Below are 19,006 nucleotides of genomic sequence, written 5' to 3' on the forward strand. Positions count from 1 at the left end.
TCCTGGCGTGAGCTGAGTGGCAGTGAGGATTTGTGGATGGTTTTCTGTCCTCTGCCCTCCCCATCTTCTATTGCACACAAGGATCCTCTTCCTCTCACAAGTGCTCTGATTCCCCCTCACTCCTAGAACTTCCTGTTGAGAGACACCAGACTTCCTTCCCCTCTTCCTACCCTGTTCCCTACATACTGACATCCTCTTTTCTGTTCCCTGACATTTAAGTCTTCACCAGACTCAGTGGGCCAGGGTTTCCAGGTTCACCTTTGGTGGTTTTCACATTTCCACGGTGAGTGGAAACGTGACCTACCGAGAGAGTATCTGGGAAGAGAGTGTGTGTGTGAGGGAGGGGGCCCAGGCCTGCCAAATGTCACCCCCTGAGGGCCTCTCTTTTTGTGAACTTATTTGGCCTCAAGCTCTGGATGCTGGACCAAAGGAGTTAAAGTAGGAGCTAGGACTGCTGCCTCTGGGGGCACCGTGGCTGAGAGACCCCTGGGTAAGGAGAGGGGCTGCTGCTAGGCCTGCTGTCACTGGGGGTGGGGGTGACCATACCTTGTCTCCTGCCAAGCCCACACCTTTGGGGAATAAGTGGCTGAAGAGCAAGCCCATCTTGGGCTCTAGGGTGGGTGAGAATTTCTCCTGGGTTTCTAGGGCGGATTTTCATCCTCAGTCAGCTCCTGAGTTCAGATCCTGCTGGGAGGCTCCCCAGGAGCCTCTGGGGCTACCTCTGGGGCTCCCCTAAGAGTGCTACCTGCTGAAGGCCTAGGCCCTCTGCTCCTCATGACTTTAAGAAAGGAGAGCATAATGACTCTGAGTTGCACAGAACTGACTGGGTGGTATTTGCCAGAAATGGAAAAAACACTCTGCTCTGTCGGGTGGTTCTGTACTTTGATACCTGTGTGTGGGACCACTAAAAACCAGGGAGCACAGGGCATTGTAGGTTTTCTGTGTGGGAGCTTGTAAATAACTGGGGGAGTTCTTTCCCTGAGATGTGTTACAGTGGCTCTGAGCAGGTTTATTACATATAAATTCATCTTTTTTTGTAATGTTTATTTATCTATTTGAGAGAGAGAGAGAGAGAGAGTGCATAAGCAGGGGAGGGGCAGAGAGGGAGGAAGAGATTGAGAATCCCAAGCAGGCCCTGTGCTGTCAGCCCAGAGCCGGATGTGGGGCTCGATCTCATGAACCATGATATCATGACCCGAGCCGATACCAACAGTCAAAAAACTTAACTGACTGAGCCACCCAGGTACCCCTAAATTCATTTTCCTAATTAAAATCCAGGGACCTGGGGAATATGCTTCGTGTGGTTGGTGGAGGTTAGGAGAGGAGCCGAGAACCCTGTTTGCTGTTAAGGAGTCAGGATTGGGATGAGCATAGAAAATGATCTTTTCTAGGCAGGAGCTACATTTAACCTGGGATGAAACTCCTGAAGAAGTCTGGGAATCCAGGACTGTAGCTTAGCTCTGAGTTCATCTGGTTCCTATGAAAGAATGCGTTAGGAAATGAGACACACAACTTATGAATGAACATTTGAAACTCAACTATTTTTTTTAATTTTTTTAATGTTTATTCATTTTTGAAAGACAGAGACAGAGCACAAGCAGGGGTGGGGCGGAGAGAGAGGGGGACACAGAATCCGAAGTAGGTTCCAGGCTCCGAGCTGTCAGCGCAGAGCCCGACGTGGGGCTCGAACTCACGAGCCGCGAGATCATGACCTGAGCCGAAGTCAGATGCTCAACCGACTGAGCCACCCAGGCACCCTGAATCTCAGCTTTTAACATGGGTGATTCTGGAATGCTATCAACAGTTCACTGGAAGAATTTAAAGCAGCGTTATTGAGATGGGGAACAAATAAACTGTACAGATTGAAAGTGTAAAACTTGTTAAGTTTTGACACGTGTACACGTCTTTGAAACCATCACCACCATCACCACGGTATTGAACGTGTGTGTCAACCCAAAAAGTTAGGATCGTCGGTAATTCCCTACTTCTGCCTCTTTCCCTCAGTGGGGATTTGAAAGCTATTAAATATACGAATGTGAGACAGCAAGGTATTTGGAGCCAAGTCCAGCGGGTGGAAGCCGTGTTGGTGCCCAACAGTGATTAGGACCTGCTTCACTGGCTGTGGTCATTTCTGACAGAGGGGAGGGCCCAGGCTGGGCCTTGAGTGTGCGTGTGTGCGTGTGCATGTGTGTGGGGGAGCTTAGCGGTGGTTATCCTTTCACCTGCTCCTCTCCTTGGCCTGGATCTAAGCCCAACTCTAACCGGACTGTTTGCTTTTCTCTGTGTCACCTTACCGCCTCGGCAGTTTGTGGCGGATCCCATATGAGTCATGCAACACATGACTAAGTATGGGTGTTGACTTTGACCTCCCCTAGAGAGCTGGCAAACCGTCTGTGGGGACATTCTGAAAAGATTTTGGTTGAAGCACACGTAACAGATGAAATAGCTGTGGTTTTTAGCTAGGCTGCGGAGGGAGCAGAATGGGAAGGGCATGTTTAATGTCTCGTAGACTCAAGTCTGTTGTATGCAGCTTTCATAATGTGAAACTTCAACTCTGGGCTTTGATTTATATATCTTTTCTTGCTCTGCCAAATTCTTCATTGCGAGAGATCACCAAGTCCTCCCAAGGGGGTTTAGCTTGGCTAAACTGGAGCTTGGCTGTACTGGAGGTGCTAAGGAGAGCCCCGAGCCCAGAGAGAGGCCCTGGGTGCACACATACAGAACACGAGCACTGTGTCACATTGAGAAAGGGGACAAGGACTCAGAGAATCACTGGGGGCTCTTTTCAGAATGGGAAAGAACAGAAGGAGCTGGAAACCGCTAGAATTGCATGTGGAGGGTGGTATCAGAGGCTGTGGTGTATGTGTCTCCTAGTGGAGCACATGTTTCTCTTTTTGTTGTTGCCATAAAGTCTGCGCCCACCCATTCCACAGCTGGCCTGACTTAAAGCAATTGCAGATGTGACCTAGGCTGACCGAGTATTTTAATAGCCTTTAAACTTCTGACATTCTTGACATTGTCTCCTTGTCCCAGGATGAGGAGTAAGGAAATGTCTTCAGGGGCAGGGCTGGTAGGAGTTAACTGAATTTCAGGAGTCATCTGTAAGTCTTCATGTATTGCCTGTAGCTTTGCTTCTTTATTATATTTTATGCTCCATTCCATTCATTCATTCATTTGTCCAGCAAATATATAATAATGGCCTAATGTGTGGCAGATACCGTCTACATCTTGAGAAACAAAACAAAACAAAAACAGCAAGCGGAATACAGTCCTGCCCTCTGGGAGGCCATAGTCTTTTATAGGCGATAGACCTTTATGATCAGAATACAACCTGATTGTCCATATTCTCCAAGGTCAGAGCACTGCAGGGAGATCAAGAAGGCCTGGTTCTGTCCTGCCTGCCTCTAGGCGCTGAATGACCCTGGGCAATGCCTTTTCTTTGACCTCAGTTCCCACTTCCCTAAACTGATAGGTTTAAACTGAATTATCTTCATGATTCCTATCCCTCCCCCCCCCCCCAGCTGTCAACATCTTAAGAGTTTCTGATTCCTATGGGGGCCAGGAGTAATAAAAACTTCAGATCACAACACAAGGCTTTGGGGGTCTAGACTAGAGCATAGATTTAATTTCTATCCATTATAATTACCAATTCATTCAGGAGGAGTCCCAGTCCCCAGTGCTCTTTCTCCCCCTGCCAAATTCCCCATTAACCCTTCTGGGTGGCAGCTCCAGCAGACCTTCATGGGGAGGGAGGATTGGTATTTCCTCCTAATGTCTTGTTGGTGAGCTACAGGGCCCTCATGTTTTATGTGACTGATCCCAAGTAATTTTTTATGTAGCTCCAGTCTACCTAGCCCTTTTATGATACATTGATTGCCTTATTCTCGTAGTTATTTGCAATTCAAAAATATATATATCAAAAAGAAAGTTAATGTTTGTTCATTTTTTGAGAGAGAGAGAGAGAGCAAGCACAAGCAGGAGCAGGGTAGAGAGAGAGGGAGACACAGAATCCGAAGCGGGTTCCAGGCTCCGAGCTATCAGCAGGGCTCGGTGCAGGGCCCGAACCCATGAGCTGTGAGATCGTGACCTGAGCCAAAGTCAGACGCTGAACTGAATGAGCCATCCAGGCACCCCCAAACATATATATTTTTTAAATTGACCTTGTCTTAGATATAATATAAATCTATAGTAATCAAAATAGTATGGTACTGGTACAAAAATAGACACATAGATCAATGGAACAGAATAGAGACTCCAGAAATAAATCCACAATTGTATGTCAGTTAACCTATGTGAAAGTAGGCAAAAATATACATTGAAACAAAGAAAGTCTCTTCAGTAAGTGGTGCTGGGAAAACTGGACAGCTACATGAAAAAGAATTAAGCTGGACCACTTTCTAACATGTATATAAAAATAAATAAAATGGATTAAAGACCTAAATGTGATACCTGAAACCATACAAATCCTAAAGGAGAACACAGGTAAGAAATTCTCTGACATCAGTTATAGCAACATTTTTCTGCATGTCTCCTAAGGTAAAGGTAAGAAAAGCAAAAATAAACTATTGGGACTACATCAAAATAAAAAGCTTTTGCACACTTGAAGGAAACATCAACAAAACAAAAAGACAGTCTACTAAATGGGAAAATTTATTTCAAGTGACATATCCAATTACAGGGCTAATATTCAAAGTCTATAAAGAATCTATAGGAGTGTCTGGGGGCTTAGTTGGTTAAGTGTCCGATTCTTGATTTTGGCTCAGGTCGTGATCTCATGGGTTCAAGCCCTACATCACGTTCTGTGCTGATGGCACAGAGCCTGCTTGGGATTCTGTCTCTCTCTCTGTCCCTCCCCTGCTTGCTATCTCTCTCTCAAATCAATCAATCAATAAATACATACATATATACATATACATAAATACATAAATATTAAAATAAAAAGAATTTATATAACTCAGAGTGCCTGGTTGGCTCAGTTGGTAAAGCATATGACTCTTGATCTTGGGGTTATGAGTTTGAACCCCATGTTGGGTGTAGAGATTACTTAAAAATAAAATCTTAAAAAAAAATTATACCACTCAGTACCAAAAAAATGATCATTGAAAAATGGACAGAGGACCCAAATAGACACTTTTCCAAAGAAGATATACAGATAGCCAATGGACACATGAAAAGATGCTTGACATCATCAGGGAATTGCAAATCAAAGCCACAATGAGACAGTACCTTACACCAGTCAGAATGGCTAACATGAAAATGACAAGAAGAAATAGCAAGTGTTGGCGAAAGATGTGGAGAAAATGGAACCCTTATGCACTGTTGTTGGGATGCAAATTGGTACAACCACTGTGGAACATAGTATGGAGTTTCCTGAAAAAATTAAAAATAGAGTACCATATGATCCAATAATTCCATTACTGGGTATTTACCCAAAGAAAGTGAAAACACTAATTTGAAAAGATATATGCACCCATATGTTTACATATTTACAAGAGTCAAGACATGAAAACAGCTTAAGTATCCGTCATGGACAAATGGGTGAAGAAGATGTTGTATATATACACAATGGAATATTATGCAGCCATAAAAGGATGATATTGTGCCATTTGTGACAACATGAATGGACGTAGAGGGTATTATGCAAGTGAAGTAAGTCAGACTGAGAAAGACAAATACCAATGATTCTACTCATAAGTGGAATCTTAAAAGAAACAAACAAAAAGCAGAATCAGACCTACACATAAAGAGAACAAACTGATGGTTGCCAGAGGGGAGGGGAAGTAGGGGATTGGGCAAAATGGGTGAACAGGAGAGATACAGGCTTCCACTTATGGGATGAATAAGTCACAGGAATAAAAGACACGGTAAAAGGAATAAACTTTTTGACTTTTCAGAAATAACTTTTAAGTTTCTTCCACTCGGTCTGAGCCCGTTAACATAGCTGCCATTAGGACATCCATCCATTCATTCAACAGAAGCTGTGTTCAGTCCTAAGGAGAAATAGGGTATGGCTCTGGGAACTCACAGCTCAGTGGGGAAGGCAGCCTTGGAAATAACTGATTGTGTTTAGCAGGAGAGTGCTGTTGAGTGCTGTATGTTGAGAGGTGCTCACCAAACTCTCTGCCAGTTGAGGCTGGCACAAGAGGAAATGGATTGAAGAAAGAGTATTTTTAGAGTTGTGGAAGCACTTGAACAATTTGTCGCAAAGGAGGAGACTATTTTTTGCAGAGAGTATTTTCAACAAGCTATTAATTTGTTGGGAAAACTGCATATGTAACATATTCAAGTTTAGCACTATAGGCTCAGCAAAAAAAGAAAAGAAAGAAAAGAACCCCACGTGAGCAAGAGGAAGTTCTGTCTGCCATCTGTTCAATGCCATGTTCCCCAAAGTGCACCTGAGAAGGGGAGTGGGAGCCTGGAGGATCATCAGTTGATCTTGGGGTCCATGTGTGCTTTCGTCTCTTAGAATGTGTGCATCCTGTCATACTGAATGTATTTAGTGTATAAACAGATGTATTTTTTGTAAGATGTAGCCCCTAGACACAAGCTGGTTCATTCGGCTTCAGTCTCCAAAGGCATGTCCTTAGAGATTTGGCAAGTTTTTAAACTTGCAGGCATGCAGAAAATTGCACAAACTTGTCACAAACTAAATACACCTGAGTATCCAGGACCCAGGTCAAAAAACAGAATATTACTAACACCCCGAAGCACCCGTTGTGCCCTATTCTTTTGCCATCCCCCAAGGGTAACCAATAATTTTTGCCTACTTTTAAATTTCATATAAATAGAACCGTACAAGTATGTATGCTTTTTGTGTCTGGCTTCTTTCAGGCAGTGTCCTACGATTCATCTATGTCATGGAATATAGTCATGTTTCATTAATTGTTAGTGTATGGTGTTCTATACGAACACACCATAATTTGGTTTGCTAAAAGTCTGTTCTGTTGATAGGCATTTGGGTAGTTCTGTTTTCTAACTATTATGAGACAGTGTTGCTATAAACATTCTCATACATATCTCTGGTCACTACATATCTCTGTTGGGTATAATCCTACAATGAATTGGTAGATCTAAGGTTGGTCCAAACAGCAGTAGATACTGCCTAATGGTTTTCTAAAGGTTTTTGTACCAATTCACACTCAACACCAGCAGGGTGAGGGCTCCTATTGCTCTGCATTCTTTTCAACACTTGATATTTTTGGTCTTTTATTTTTTCTATTCTGATGGGTAATTCTGGCTTGATGTTGATTTCAGTCACCATCTTGAGAACATCACCCACATGTAAGATATGACTCTTTCAGAATGCAGTTCAAAACTCAGCATATGTAGCCCTCATCTACTGGAGGTGGGTGTGAGCATGGGGATTGGCAGGGTGGTTCCAGGAGAAAGTGCCTGCTGAACTGGTGTTGAAGGTTGACAAGATGCTAGTCAGGGAAAAAGAAGAGAGAAGGGCCACTGACCAGGGGAACACTCTCCCAGGCTCATGGAAAGGCCCACAGTCTAGAGAGCACATGGCAAGATTTGAGGAGCTGCATGTACAAAGCTGAGTGGGGATGACAAGTGACTCTGGAATGGTGAGCAGGGACAGAGCATCACCCCTGTGAAGTAGATAAAGTTACCATATGGCGGGTGGACCATTATCAACCTCTCTGAGCTCATGGAGGGAGATTTTGGGCCAGGTCTAGCAAGATGGTGTACGTGTGGAGAGAAGGGAAAGGATGTGGGACCGGCAGTGAACCAAACCCAACTTTCCTTGGCCTGAGACTCCTGAGTTAGAGATAGTCAAGTGGGCCTCAGAGAACCAGTGTGGAGAACTGCAGCCTTTACTAACTGGTTCCGGTTCCATTTTCTCTCTCTGTTCAGAGCATCCGGTCTAAAGTGGAGCTGTCTGTCTGGGATCAGCCTGAGGATCTTAATCTCTTCTTTACTGCTACCTGCCAAGATGGTATGTCCTACCCTGGCCAGAGGAAGTGTGAAGGCCTAAAGATTGGGGACACGGTAAGTTCTCACCCCCATTTATACCTGTTAGCATTGGTCATCATTCTTTGACTTCTGGTAACTTTTATGACTTATTAGAGTCCTTTAGGGGTTTATATTCTGTCTTCCAACTCAGCATAACATACTGGGGGACCTTCCTAGGCATGCTCTGTGTTGTGTGTTTAAGGTGCCGGGTGGATCTGGTCAGTCGACAGTGTTCAGTGCATCGCCACCTAAGGCTTCCTCAAGTTGACATTGTGCCCTTGGTGTTTTCAACCATTATTATTTTCATTTGACAGGGATGAAATCAGGTGGGCGAGTATGGGTGGGAATCTAAGAGAACTGGCCTTCCTTCCTAGTCCTCTGCAGCCTGCTCTGTGTCTCGGATAATCTGACCCTCCCTTTTCTGCGAAGTATGAAGAAAGCCATCCATTTCTTCTGATTTGGTCACATGGAATGGATAACTCCACAGCGATGGAGGGCCTAGAAGCTCTGTGTGGGTTAAGTGGGTATAATTAAGAAATGTTGAATGTAAAGATATGTACCTATGTGCCAAGCCAAGGGCTTAAGGGAGGGGAGAATATATGGGTGATGAGAACAAAGAACAAACCCAGGCACAGAGGCAGGCAGAGTGGTGATGGAGAGCTGTCCACACGTCTTCCAGAGCTTCCTGCTGCTTAGAAGCAGACCGTGGATCCTTTCCTTGCTATGTTGATAGTTTCATTGCTCAGAAAACAGAAAGGTAGTGAGAGAAAGTTCTCTTCCACACATAAAAGAATCTGACTAGAGCCAAAAAAATGGATAGGGACCTTGAAAATAGATGACCATATCTTTGGGGGCACTAAGCACTAATGAAGGCCAAAGTGGATACACACACACTTATACCCAGGGCTCTAGGGGAAAGAGCTCTAAAAGTAGGTGTAGCCACGTGTCTGGTTGAGCCTCCATATGGTCTTCTGGGCCTTTCCCACATGCCATGCCTGATCCTCTCCTTCCTTCCCCTTCACAGCAGCCCTCATTTATGACACACAGGCGGATGTCTCGCCTGTTCTAAGTCTTACAGTGGTGCCTCGCCCTGTCAAAGGGAAAATTCAGAACATGGCATCAGTGTTGAGAAAGTGAAGGACTCTAAGTAACAACTCTTTTTCTAAAGCATGTTTTTTTCCAAGTTTATTTACAAAAAAAAAAGTGAAAGAGGTCCTAATCAGTTGTCAGATGATAAATCATTAAAAATTAAAAATGATTGTGGCATTTAACTCGGAAGGCACTCATAGAATAAGGTAACATTGCCGCACAAAAATCCTTCCATTCCCATCTTCCTAATTAAATGAATAAGTTTGTTTGGAGGTTGTGCTTTAATCTAGACCAATACAAAATTGGAATAGAATTGATCCCTGTCTTATTTAGCAGTAAGTAATAATATATACATGGACTGTTTAGGTGGGGAAAGCGTCATCTCATTAAAGAGGCACTTCCAAGAAAATTTTATTTTTTAATACTTGTCAAATTTTGCAACATATTTATGTTGTTTTGATCAATCCAGATGATTTTTTGAAAACCACAACGCCTAATTGTCACAGGGTTTAGAGAGACAGCTATGAAAAACAGAAGGAGGTAGAGATAACCAGAGAAAATGACATGTAAGTGAGTTCTGTGGATCTGTGGCTAGAATGCCTGGGGCAGTGTCAGGAAGGCGCAAGAATAACACATGAAAAACACCCAGCAAGGAACCCTTACTTGGAGAAATAGGTACAGTGGGACAGAAGTGAGAGAGAGACCCACAGCACACACACAAGATGCCTGGGGTTCAGGAAGGCTCTTGGCAATGTCTCATGACATCCTTATGGATAAGATAAATGATGTGAGTTGATGACAGCACAGTTAGGCAGATTTGTAGCTGAGTAAACTTGCTTCTGAGGAGTGTTCATAATGTCAGCTGGAGGGAAGACTTGAATGAGGTTCCAAATGTCTCTTATCTACTTGTGTTTTCTACTGGCTTGAGTGGAACTCACGAAAGACTGCTTATCAAGTATGAAAAGGTCACAGAACTAGAGAACACAGATTATCTTTGCTCCAGGAAAACCAAGACTTAAAATCATTTTCAAAATTCAGCAGTATTGAAATCACAGGACTGATATCTTGCATTTAGTTCAGACTATTAACAGGGTAGAGGAAACTTAGTTTGCTAGTAGTTTTTAAGATAAGGACCTGGCAGATTCTGATTCTCAAAGGCTTAATGTGAATAAACAATGCTGCTTTAAAAAAAAAAAAAAAAGCCATTGAGGTCATATTAACAGAAGTATTTTGAAACCCCACAGATAATGGTTCCACTCTTCTTCGTGTGGGTAAGACTACATCTGGAGTTCTGTGCTCAGTTCTCTTTTTTTCAAAGAGCAAATGACAAGCAACTATCACAATGAATTGTCTAGAAACCAGGACGGTCAAAGGAACTGGTGTTTTTTGATAACGACAGCATAAAGTTAGATTTCTTTTGGGATATGCAAGAAACTCCGGCAATTTACGCTGCCTTAAGCAAAAATGAGAAAATTGTTATGAGAATATTGGGGTCCCTCATGGACCCAAAAGGGACATGCAGTTAGCCTTAGGAAAGACCAGGAACAAATTAGACTGTGAGTTAGCTCTGTGTTCCTCACCACTTCCCTGTGAGGAAGATACCATTATTTATATTGACAGATGAGAAAGACTCAGGCACAAAGAATTGAATGTCCAGATTCCACTACCATAAGTAGCAAAGTGAAAATTCAAAGCTGGGGCTTTCTGGCTCTGATGCTGGTACCCTAGACCACCTTTCCCTGGACTTTTAGTGCCTATGATTCTGTTCTGTCCTATCTATTTCAAAGGGTTCATTTCGAAGCAAAGTACGGTAACAAAGAACGGGGGCCCTCACACGGGGAACACAGTTTATCGAGTGCCTTTAGGCACCTCACCTCATTCAGTGCACACACCCCCTGGCTCAGGTGGGGGATGGGACGCTGCACCCATTGCTGCTAGACTGAGATTTGGGAGTGTGACAACATGCCCGAGATCCCCCAGCTAGCAAGCAGTGGACTTGCCACTCAAACCAAGGTCATCTGACTAGTCCTCCTTATCATGGAGGGGATAACATGAGTACCACTCCGGGGGTTTATCACGGGCCCCGTTCTGCCGTCGGGATTTACTGCTGCTGCCTCTGCTTCTTGCAGCGCCTGTAAGGTAGACATTACTTCCCCACTTCACGTGAGAAAGACTGAGGTTCCAAGGGGGACCTGAGAAACTTGCCGGAAATCCTGCTGCTGTCGAACCCCAAACACCAGCAGTCGAAACTGAAGCTGCTGGTACCAAAGCCTGTGGTATACCTCACGCACTTTGGAAGAAAAAGCTTTCAAGGAAGCCCAAGGTGCTATCATTACTACTTACATACAGACACCGTGCTGTACAGATTTTGTTTTTTTGCCAGGATAGCTCAGTACGGACATTGTCCAGAGGACAAAAAAAAAAAAAAGATTCTTAAATGGCATTTTCTCGCAAACACAAAAATCTCAGCTGTCTCAGGATGATTGGTAGAGCATCTGCGATAGAGAAAGAAGGGCGCTGCCTCCACACAGATGCCCTCGACGGCTCTTCCGCACGCGTGTGCCGGGAGCGTCCCCTTGACTCAGACGGAAGCCTGCCGTGGCAGCTCACCGCGCAGTGTTGTCTTCCGGGCCAGGAGGCCATGGTCACATGGCCCCTGGCTCTGCTGCAAGGGAGGTAGAGTTTTCATTTTCTGGGGATGAAGATGGACTGGCACCGAGCGGCAGCCACTCACCCGTCACAGCTGAACATGCTGCTGCCCGCAAGGGCCACGCCAGCCCACGAGAGGCTAGCTCTTTGAGGGCCCCGGAAGCAGTGGGGGCAGGGGCCCAGTGCAAAATCAAAACATGGGGTCCTTGTTCAAAAATGCAGAGTCTGAAGGTGACAACAGAAGAGGATTAAACAGCACAGGGCCCTTCGGAGTGTGGGGCCCTGGGAGTGCACAGACACAGGCCCGTGGAGCCGGCCCTGGCAGGGAATGAGGGGGCGCTCCCTCAGCCACCTTTTTGCTGAAAGAGAGATGCACTTCTGCACTTCTGGCTAGGCCAATCTGATTCTCTTAGCCCTGGGCCAGGAAGGCAAACTTCTGTCCCTCCTTCCAGACTGAGCTTTCTCTAGGGGACTCACAGTTGGGCTTCAGCAACCAGGCCGGCTACTGAGTATGTGGGCACTTCCCTGCTCTAACATCTGTCTCAAGGACAAATCTGGCAGAGGAAATACACGTGCAGATGAGGCAGCCCCATAGAGGGTGATGGGTGCGGCTATAAAAGCTCAGCAAGGTGTCACTGCAGCCCCAAGGAAGAAGGACCACATCACAGGGGTGCTGTTCGAGCTAAGAAGCATGAGTAGGGGTTTTCCAGGCATGGAGGGGGAGGAGTGGGCATGGCATGGTGAGCAGCAGGTGAGGCTCTGAGGCTGTGAACAAGCATTGCCCTTTTGTAGGAGGAAGCATCTGAGGGGAGTGTTGGGGCCTGAGGAGAGGGTGGCTGGAGTGGAGGCTGCAGAGGCAGGCCCGGGCCATACGGGTAGGACAGATGTGCCAAGGTGTCTGGTGTTATTTGGCAGCCGGGTGTTTTTCTTCAGTGCCATGATTTGGGAGCCCCATGGACAAGGTGGCGAATGGCAGGAGGTAGGCAGGAGTGTAGAGCGAGCAGAAGGGCTCGGGGACTTACCCTAGGGAAGCGGGATTAGGGAAAGCACACAGGGAATAACTGTCATGGGGTACCTCTGGGTCTGGTCTATGGATGAGGGTGTGCCCCATGGGGTGCGTGTGTGGGGTGCAGCCTTGGGATAGCTGGGTTCAGGTGGCAGCCAGGTGGGTCTCACCCCTGTAGCTAAAGCTTCCACAGGCAGGGACTCTGTGGTCACTTCCAACCAGAGGCCACGGTTTTGTGACTGTCCTGTGTTCTCTGGGTTAAGAGAGCTCTTCTGGGCAAGAAGCAGGAAAGATGGCAGGGGGTAAGGGACAAGGTCATCCTCAACGAGAAACACTCCTCAAATTGTTGAAAGTGTCATCTCCAATAAGGTTCTCTTCTCCAGTGATTTCCGTGTTTTCTCTAATTTTCCTCCTCTGGCCCCAACACCAGCCAGTGCTGATGGAGTGGGCCCGGCCGCCGGGAGTTGATTTTCTCATGAACCGGCTTTGACAAATCAGTATGCAAGTGGCCAGCCGTGCAGCAAGCACTAACGCCCAGTACAAAGGACGCAGTGAGCCCATCACGGGCTTCCCACAGCATCCCCCTCTCCTGTCACCTCCTGTGGGGCTCTGTACCCCATGCCCGTGCCCAGTGCTTTGTTTCAGTGAGTTCCTGGTGGACTTGGCGTCTGTACAGCCCTGGGTTTGGTGGGTTTGGCGGGGGGGGGGGCTGGGCAGCCCTTTTGAAAGCAAGGGTCAGGCCAAGAGCCCTGTGGGGAAACCAGGAGCATCCCAATGAGGCTTCAATAACAAGACTGGATGGGAGGGAGGGCTGCTGTGTCCATGACCTTGCTCTGGAATCTCCGAGTGGGAGATGGAAAGTCTCAAGGAACTGGGGAGCTTTCAGTATCAGTTGAAGTCTGCGGTAATCAGGGAAAAGTCTCATTCCAGCTGCCTGACAGACTCTGGATTCCTTCCTGATCCCTCAGGGAATGGACTCTGAAAGGAGGTTAGCAGAACAGATTTACTTGTTCCTGAAGTGCTTTTTATAGCCTTCCTGTGCCCGGCAGGACATGAGACCCCATGGCTGAATTAGAGTCATTCTCTGGTGATCAGGTGGCTGGCTGCACGGGCCCGACAGCTAGGACCTCGGTTAGTCCACAACTTTAGCTGGGGAAAGCCACCGGGACCGCTTAAAGCCAGTCGTCCTTGTGCTGCTGGCCAGGCGGACGGCATGTGAGCCTTTCTAAGTCCTGGGTGACTGGCTCCCTGCACTGATGCAGGGGCTCCCCTAGCTTCTGCACTTAGGCCCTGGAGAACACAGACACGCTGGTAAGACTGGGGAGATTTAATTCTCTCGTTACTTTGTCCCTTAATACAGGCACGTTTCCCTGGAGGAAGGTTATGCTCACAGATGGACACTCCTCACCATCTTTCAGTAATTAAATCCCTTTGGCTTTTGGTCTGGGTTATTCCTCTGTAGCTTATTCCACTTCTGACCCACAGATGCCTTTGGGAGGCAAGGGCGTTTCACTTCATAGGTCCCACACAATTGTAGCCCTCAGAAGTAGTAGCCTTGAGCAAGCCATGGCTTCTCTCTGAACGGAGGGATGCTCACCTCTGCATTCTCGATGGCCCCGTGGGTGGCTTTGGTCAAGTACCCCCTCCCCCCACTTCCTATCTGTAGGCTAGCACAAGGCAGGATGATTTGGAGATGCCTCTGGTCACCACCTTGGGGACCACCATCTAGTGGTCCCTGCAGTGAGCTGGGCCACCTCTCCCTCTGTCCCCAGATAAGGACACTGAACATCTGGCGCATTCCCCACTTCCAGGAAGTGATGTGCCAAGGAGAGCACAGGCCCGGTCCCACCCCCGCCAGCTGTGTGACCAGCATTAAGCTCCCTGACCCACCAACCCTGTTTCCTCTCTGGAAAGGGGATGGGTTAGTCCCTACTGTCTGCTGCTGGTTTGGCTCTCCCAGAACCCTGTGATTTTGGCTAGTGGTCACCATCCTCAGCTCACCTGTGATACCCCTTGGCTAACACTGATTCCTGGATGTCTGTTGTTGAGTCCCCTTGGAGCCGTGTGTGCCACCAAGTAGGACCTCTCTCTGGCGCCTGGAGTGCTGGGTCTGTCCTCCTGCTCAGTCTCACCTACCCCTACACTGGGGTGGCCCCACAGGTCCTAGAATCTGAGGGGAAGCCTTTTAGAATTATTAAAGACCCCAAAGTGATAGGGATCTGTAGAACATTTAGAAAAAACATGTTTTCGATGTTCTCTAAAAATATGCATTGTTACCTAAATAACAGTAAAACAAGTTATAGATGATTATTTATTTATTTATTTATTTATTTATTTATTTAACTTTAAATGTGTACTTATTCATCTTTGGGGGGGGGGGGAAATGAGTGGGGAAGGGCAGAGAGAGAGGGAGAGAGAGAATCCCAAGCAGACTCTGCACTACCAGCACAGAGCCTGACGCAGGGCTCAAAGTCACGAACTGTGAGATCATAACCTGAATTGAAATCAGAGTCGATGCATAACCAACTAAGCCTAGATGACCTTTTAAAAATCAGTTTTAATCCAGCCCAAATAATAGAATTAAGAATAACAACAGCTAAAACTGGTTCCAACCCATTCTGAGCTTCAGAATGAACTGAGGAACCTTTTCAAAGATAGGGGCGCCTTGGGGCACCTGGGTGGCTCAGTCCGTTAGCGTCCAACTTCGGCTCAGGTCATGATCTCGCGCTCTGTGAGTTCGAGCCCCGCATCGGGCTCTGTGCTGACAGCTCAGAGCCTGGAGCCTGCTTCGGATTCTGTGTCTCCCTCTCTCTCTGGCCCTCCCCCGTTCATGCTCTGTCTCTCTCTGTCTCAAAAATAAATGTTAAAAAAAAAATAAAAAAAAATAGGGGCGCCTGGGTGGCTCAGATGGTTAAGCGTCGGACTTCAGTTCAGGTCATGATGTCGCACGCGGTCCATGAGTTTAAGCCCCGCGTCGGGCTCTGTGCTGACAGCTTGGAGCCTGGAGCCTGCTTCGGATTCCGTGTCTCCCTCTCTGCCCCTCCCCTGCTCACGCTTTGTCTCTGTCTCTGTCTCTGTCTCAAAAATAAACATGAAATGAGATGAAATAAAATAAAGACATTTGGCCAGATGCAGTGAGTCAGTTTCTGGAGTGGGCACAGGCCTCTGTCTGGTCAGAGAGTGCCACCATTGAGAGGAGCGTTTCAGAGTAGTGTTTGGTCAGGGGGTGCCAGCTACCTGTCTGCGGACCCCACCTGTGCTGGGCTCTGAGCCAAGTGTTGGATGACTACCGCACATGGCTCCTTTCTCGGTGGGGGGGGGGGAGGGCGGGGCGGGGAGCCAGGCTCCGCCCCCTGGGAGAGCCAGGCTGCTGTGTCCTTGCCTTCCTCACACTGCAGCCCTGTGGGCAGCCAACAGGCATCTTTCCTGCACTGCCGTCTGCCACCTAGGACCACCTTGCTGCCTGTTTCCCGGGCAACCCATGAGAAGCTCAGGAGGTAGCGGCACTTCTCTTCATGCCTTGTTTAAAAAGAGAAATATTGTCCGTGTGTGTGGAGTGTTTTATCTGTGATGACTCTTGTTTATGACCTTGGGGCCGTGATCGTGAAACACGCAGCTACGAGGACCAGCCAGAGGAGGAACCTGGGTCGCGCGTGAGCGAGGCTTCAGGTGTTATCTGTGGGAAGACAGATACCCTGGAAGGGACCCAGGGTCATCCCGTCCCCTCTCCAGCAGGAGAGGAAACCTTTCTGCAGATGGGCAGGCAATCGGCCAGGGTCCGTGGACCTCCGTGCCCTGTGAGGTCAGGGAGCACTTCTAGCTCAGTGCCCGGCATGGAAGACGTGCTTAGCAAGTACTTGTTGACTGAGTGACTTCCACAATGGCCAGGGGAGAGGATAGGATACAGGTGAAATGCAGGAAGAACTGTGTGACCTGGAGTGAGTCTCTACCTTTCTGTGGAAGCCCGAAGTTTCCTCAGGGTCGTGCAGATTAAAAGATAACGTGCCCGTCGAACATGGGCGCGCCCGAATGTTCTCGTCCTCGGTACAGTGAGGGCGCTTGGTGGCCTGGGGCCTCTTCCTCCTTGGGGCTCAGTGGCAGCTCTGCATCAAGGACCTCGGGACGGGGGTGGGGGAAGTTCCCTGGGTCCCCGGGGGGGTTAGGAGGCCGGTGCAGATACCCCAGAGCTCTTGACTAGCCACGCCACGTCCCCTCTCTTCTTTCTGCACAGGCGTCCTTCGAGGTGTCGGCGGAGGCCCGGAGCTGTCCAGGCAAGCACGCGGAGCACACGTTCACGCTGCGGCCAGTGGGATTCCGGGACAGCCTGGAGGTGGGGGTCACCTACAGCTGCAGGTGCGGCTGCAGCACAGGGCTGGAGCCCGACAGCGCCAGATGCAGTGGGAACGGGACTTACGTCTGTGGCCTGTGCGACTGCAACCCCAGCTACCTGGGCACCAGGTGCGAGTGCCAGGAAGGGGAGAGCCAGAGTGGATACCAGAACCTGTGCCGGGAAGCAGAGGGCAAGCCCCTGTGCAGCGGGCGTGGGGAGTGCAGCTGCAACCAGTGCTCCTGCTTCGAGAGCGAGTTCGGCAAGATCTACGGGGCTTTCTGCCAGTGTGACAACTTTTCCTGTGCCAGAAACAGAGGGGTCCTCTGCTCAGGTAGGCACCCCACAAGCACTGTAGTGCTGAGCCACGCCCGGGCACCACTGGGACATCCCCCACCCAAAGTGTGCCTTTTACTAACTGCTGCTGTCCTCCTGGGAGAAGGCGAGGGCAAACCTTGCCTGCCACCAGGCTGGGGTGGAGACCAGTGTGTTGAATACAATGGCAGGAGAAGGACCAGCCAAGTGCATGTGGACTCTTAGGGTCACAGTGTGTGCTGTGAGTCATCCAGGACTTCTTGCACAGCATTCCTGATGGGTAGGTGTTCAGTCTCTTCTGGATTGCCTTCTGAGACAGGGAGCTCACTGGGGCCGGTAGTGGTTATTCCCTTGTTAGACATGGCATTCATCGCCTGTTGCTGCTCTGACAAATTTCTACAGACTTAGTGGCTTAAAACAACACACATGCATTCCGTTACTGTTCTGAAAGTCCGAAGTCCACAGTGGATACTAGTTAGCTAAAATTCAGGTGTCCGTGGGGCTGCGTTCCTTTTAGAAGCTCCAGGGGAGAATCGGTTCCATTGTGGTTCCCCACCCTGTTCCAGCTTCTAGAAGCTGTCTGCATTCCTTAGCTTGTAGCCCCTTCCTCCACTTTCAAAACCAGCAGTGTGGCACCCAGATCTTTCTCTGAGTCTGACCTCTGCTTTGTTGTCGCATCTCTTTCTCTGACATTCCTGCCTCCCTCTTATAAGAAGCCTTGTGATTACAAGGTTAATCCTGGAGTCTCCCCATCTTAAGATCCTTGACTTCATCAAACTTGCAAAGTCCCTTTACCACTTAAGGTAACACAGACACGGGTTCTGGGATTGGGGTGTGGGCATCTTTGGGGGCCGTCATTCTGCCTCCCACAGACACAGTTTGCAAGTTTCTTTTGATTGAACAGAACATTGTTTCTCAGTAATTTCTACTCAACCGGTTCATGTTCTAGACCCCCTCTTCCATATGTCAGCCTGTCAAACATCTGAAAATTTCTTTACATTTCTCTGTGCTCTTTTCTTACCACAAAGACACCAAGGCTCTTCCTCCTCTGAGGACTGTAGCAGTTTGTTAAGTGCACTTCTCAGCATCGAGCGTGTTGTCATTTTGGATAATGAGGGCTCGGCCCAGAGTTCAGCTGAAATTTCTGTGATCTGGACATTCCACTTCCATTAGCACATCCTAACAATATGTCCACTTTTTATTTTCTGTTTAACAATCACATGATACTGTTGAGGTGCTTTTTAACATTACTACCAAAAGTTGAAGGTTTTTAATTTTTTAAATGAACTATGGCCAAGCCAAGTGTTTGTTGTCTCCTGTTTGAGCACTTGAAGTTTTCAATCTAAGAATAAGACTTTCCATGGATTCCAGTGAAATTGCAATTGGCAGCTCCCATTCTGGAAGTTGCATTCTTATAAGATACTGTAGAATCATGTCTCAGAGGGGTCACTCCATCCAAAACCATGCTGCCTGCAAATACAGTAAGTGGAACAATTTTAGGCAGGATCTTAGTTTCTTCTGCAGTGTATTCTGTTGTTTCTGTGATTCCTCCTTGCAAATGGTCTTACAGTTGGGAAGTACTGATTTGAAAGGAACTTTGAGTATAGTAGGGAAGAGAAAGCAGAAATATAGGAAGCAAACCAGAGCATATAAATGAC

The 19,006-nt window shown here is 47.6% G+C and overlaps 1 protein-coding gene across 1 annotated transcript in view; it reads left to right on the forward strand.

The window, feature by feature from the left end:
- Positions 1–19,006, forward strand: part of ITGB5 (integrin subunit beta 5) — a 121,833-nt gene that overhangs the window by 71,579 nt on the left and 31,248 nt on the right. The window contains exons 9-10 of the mRNA XM_030328909.1: positions 7,864–7,998; positions 16,938–17,367. Coding sequence (XP_030184769.1) covers positions 7,864–7,998; positions 16,938–17,367 — 565 coding nt within the window. The remainder of the gene's footprint in view (positions 1–7,863; positions 7,999–16,937; positions 17,368–19,006) is intronic.

The sequence above is a fragment of the Lynx canadensis genome, chromosome C2 (genome assembly GCF_007474595.2).
Source record: "Lynx canadensis isolate LIC74 chromosome C2, mLynCan4.pri.v2, whole genome shotgun sequence".
Taxonomy (NCBI): Eukaryota; Metazoa; Chordata; class Mammalia; order Carnivora; family Felidae; genus Lynx; species Lynx canadensis.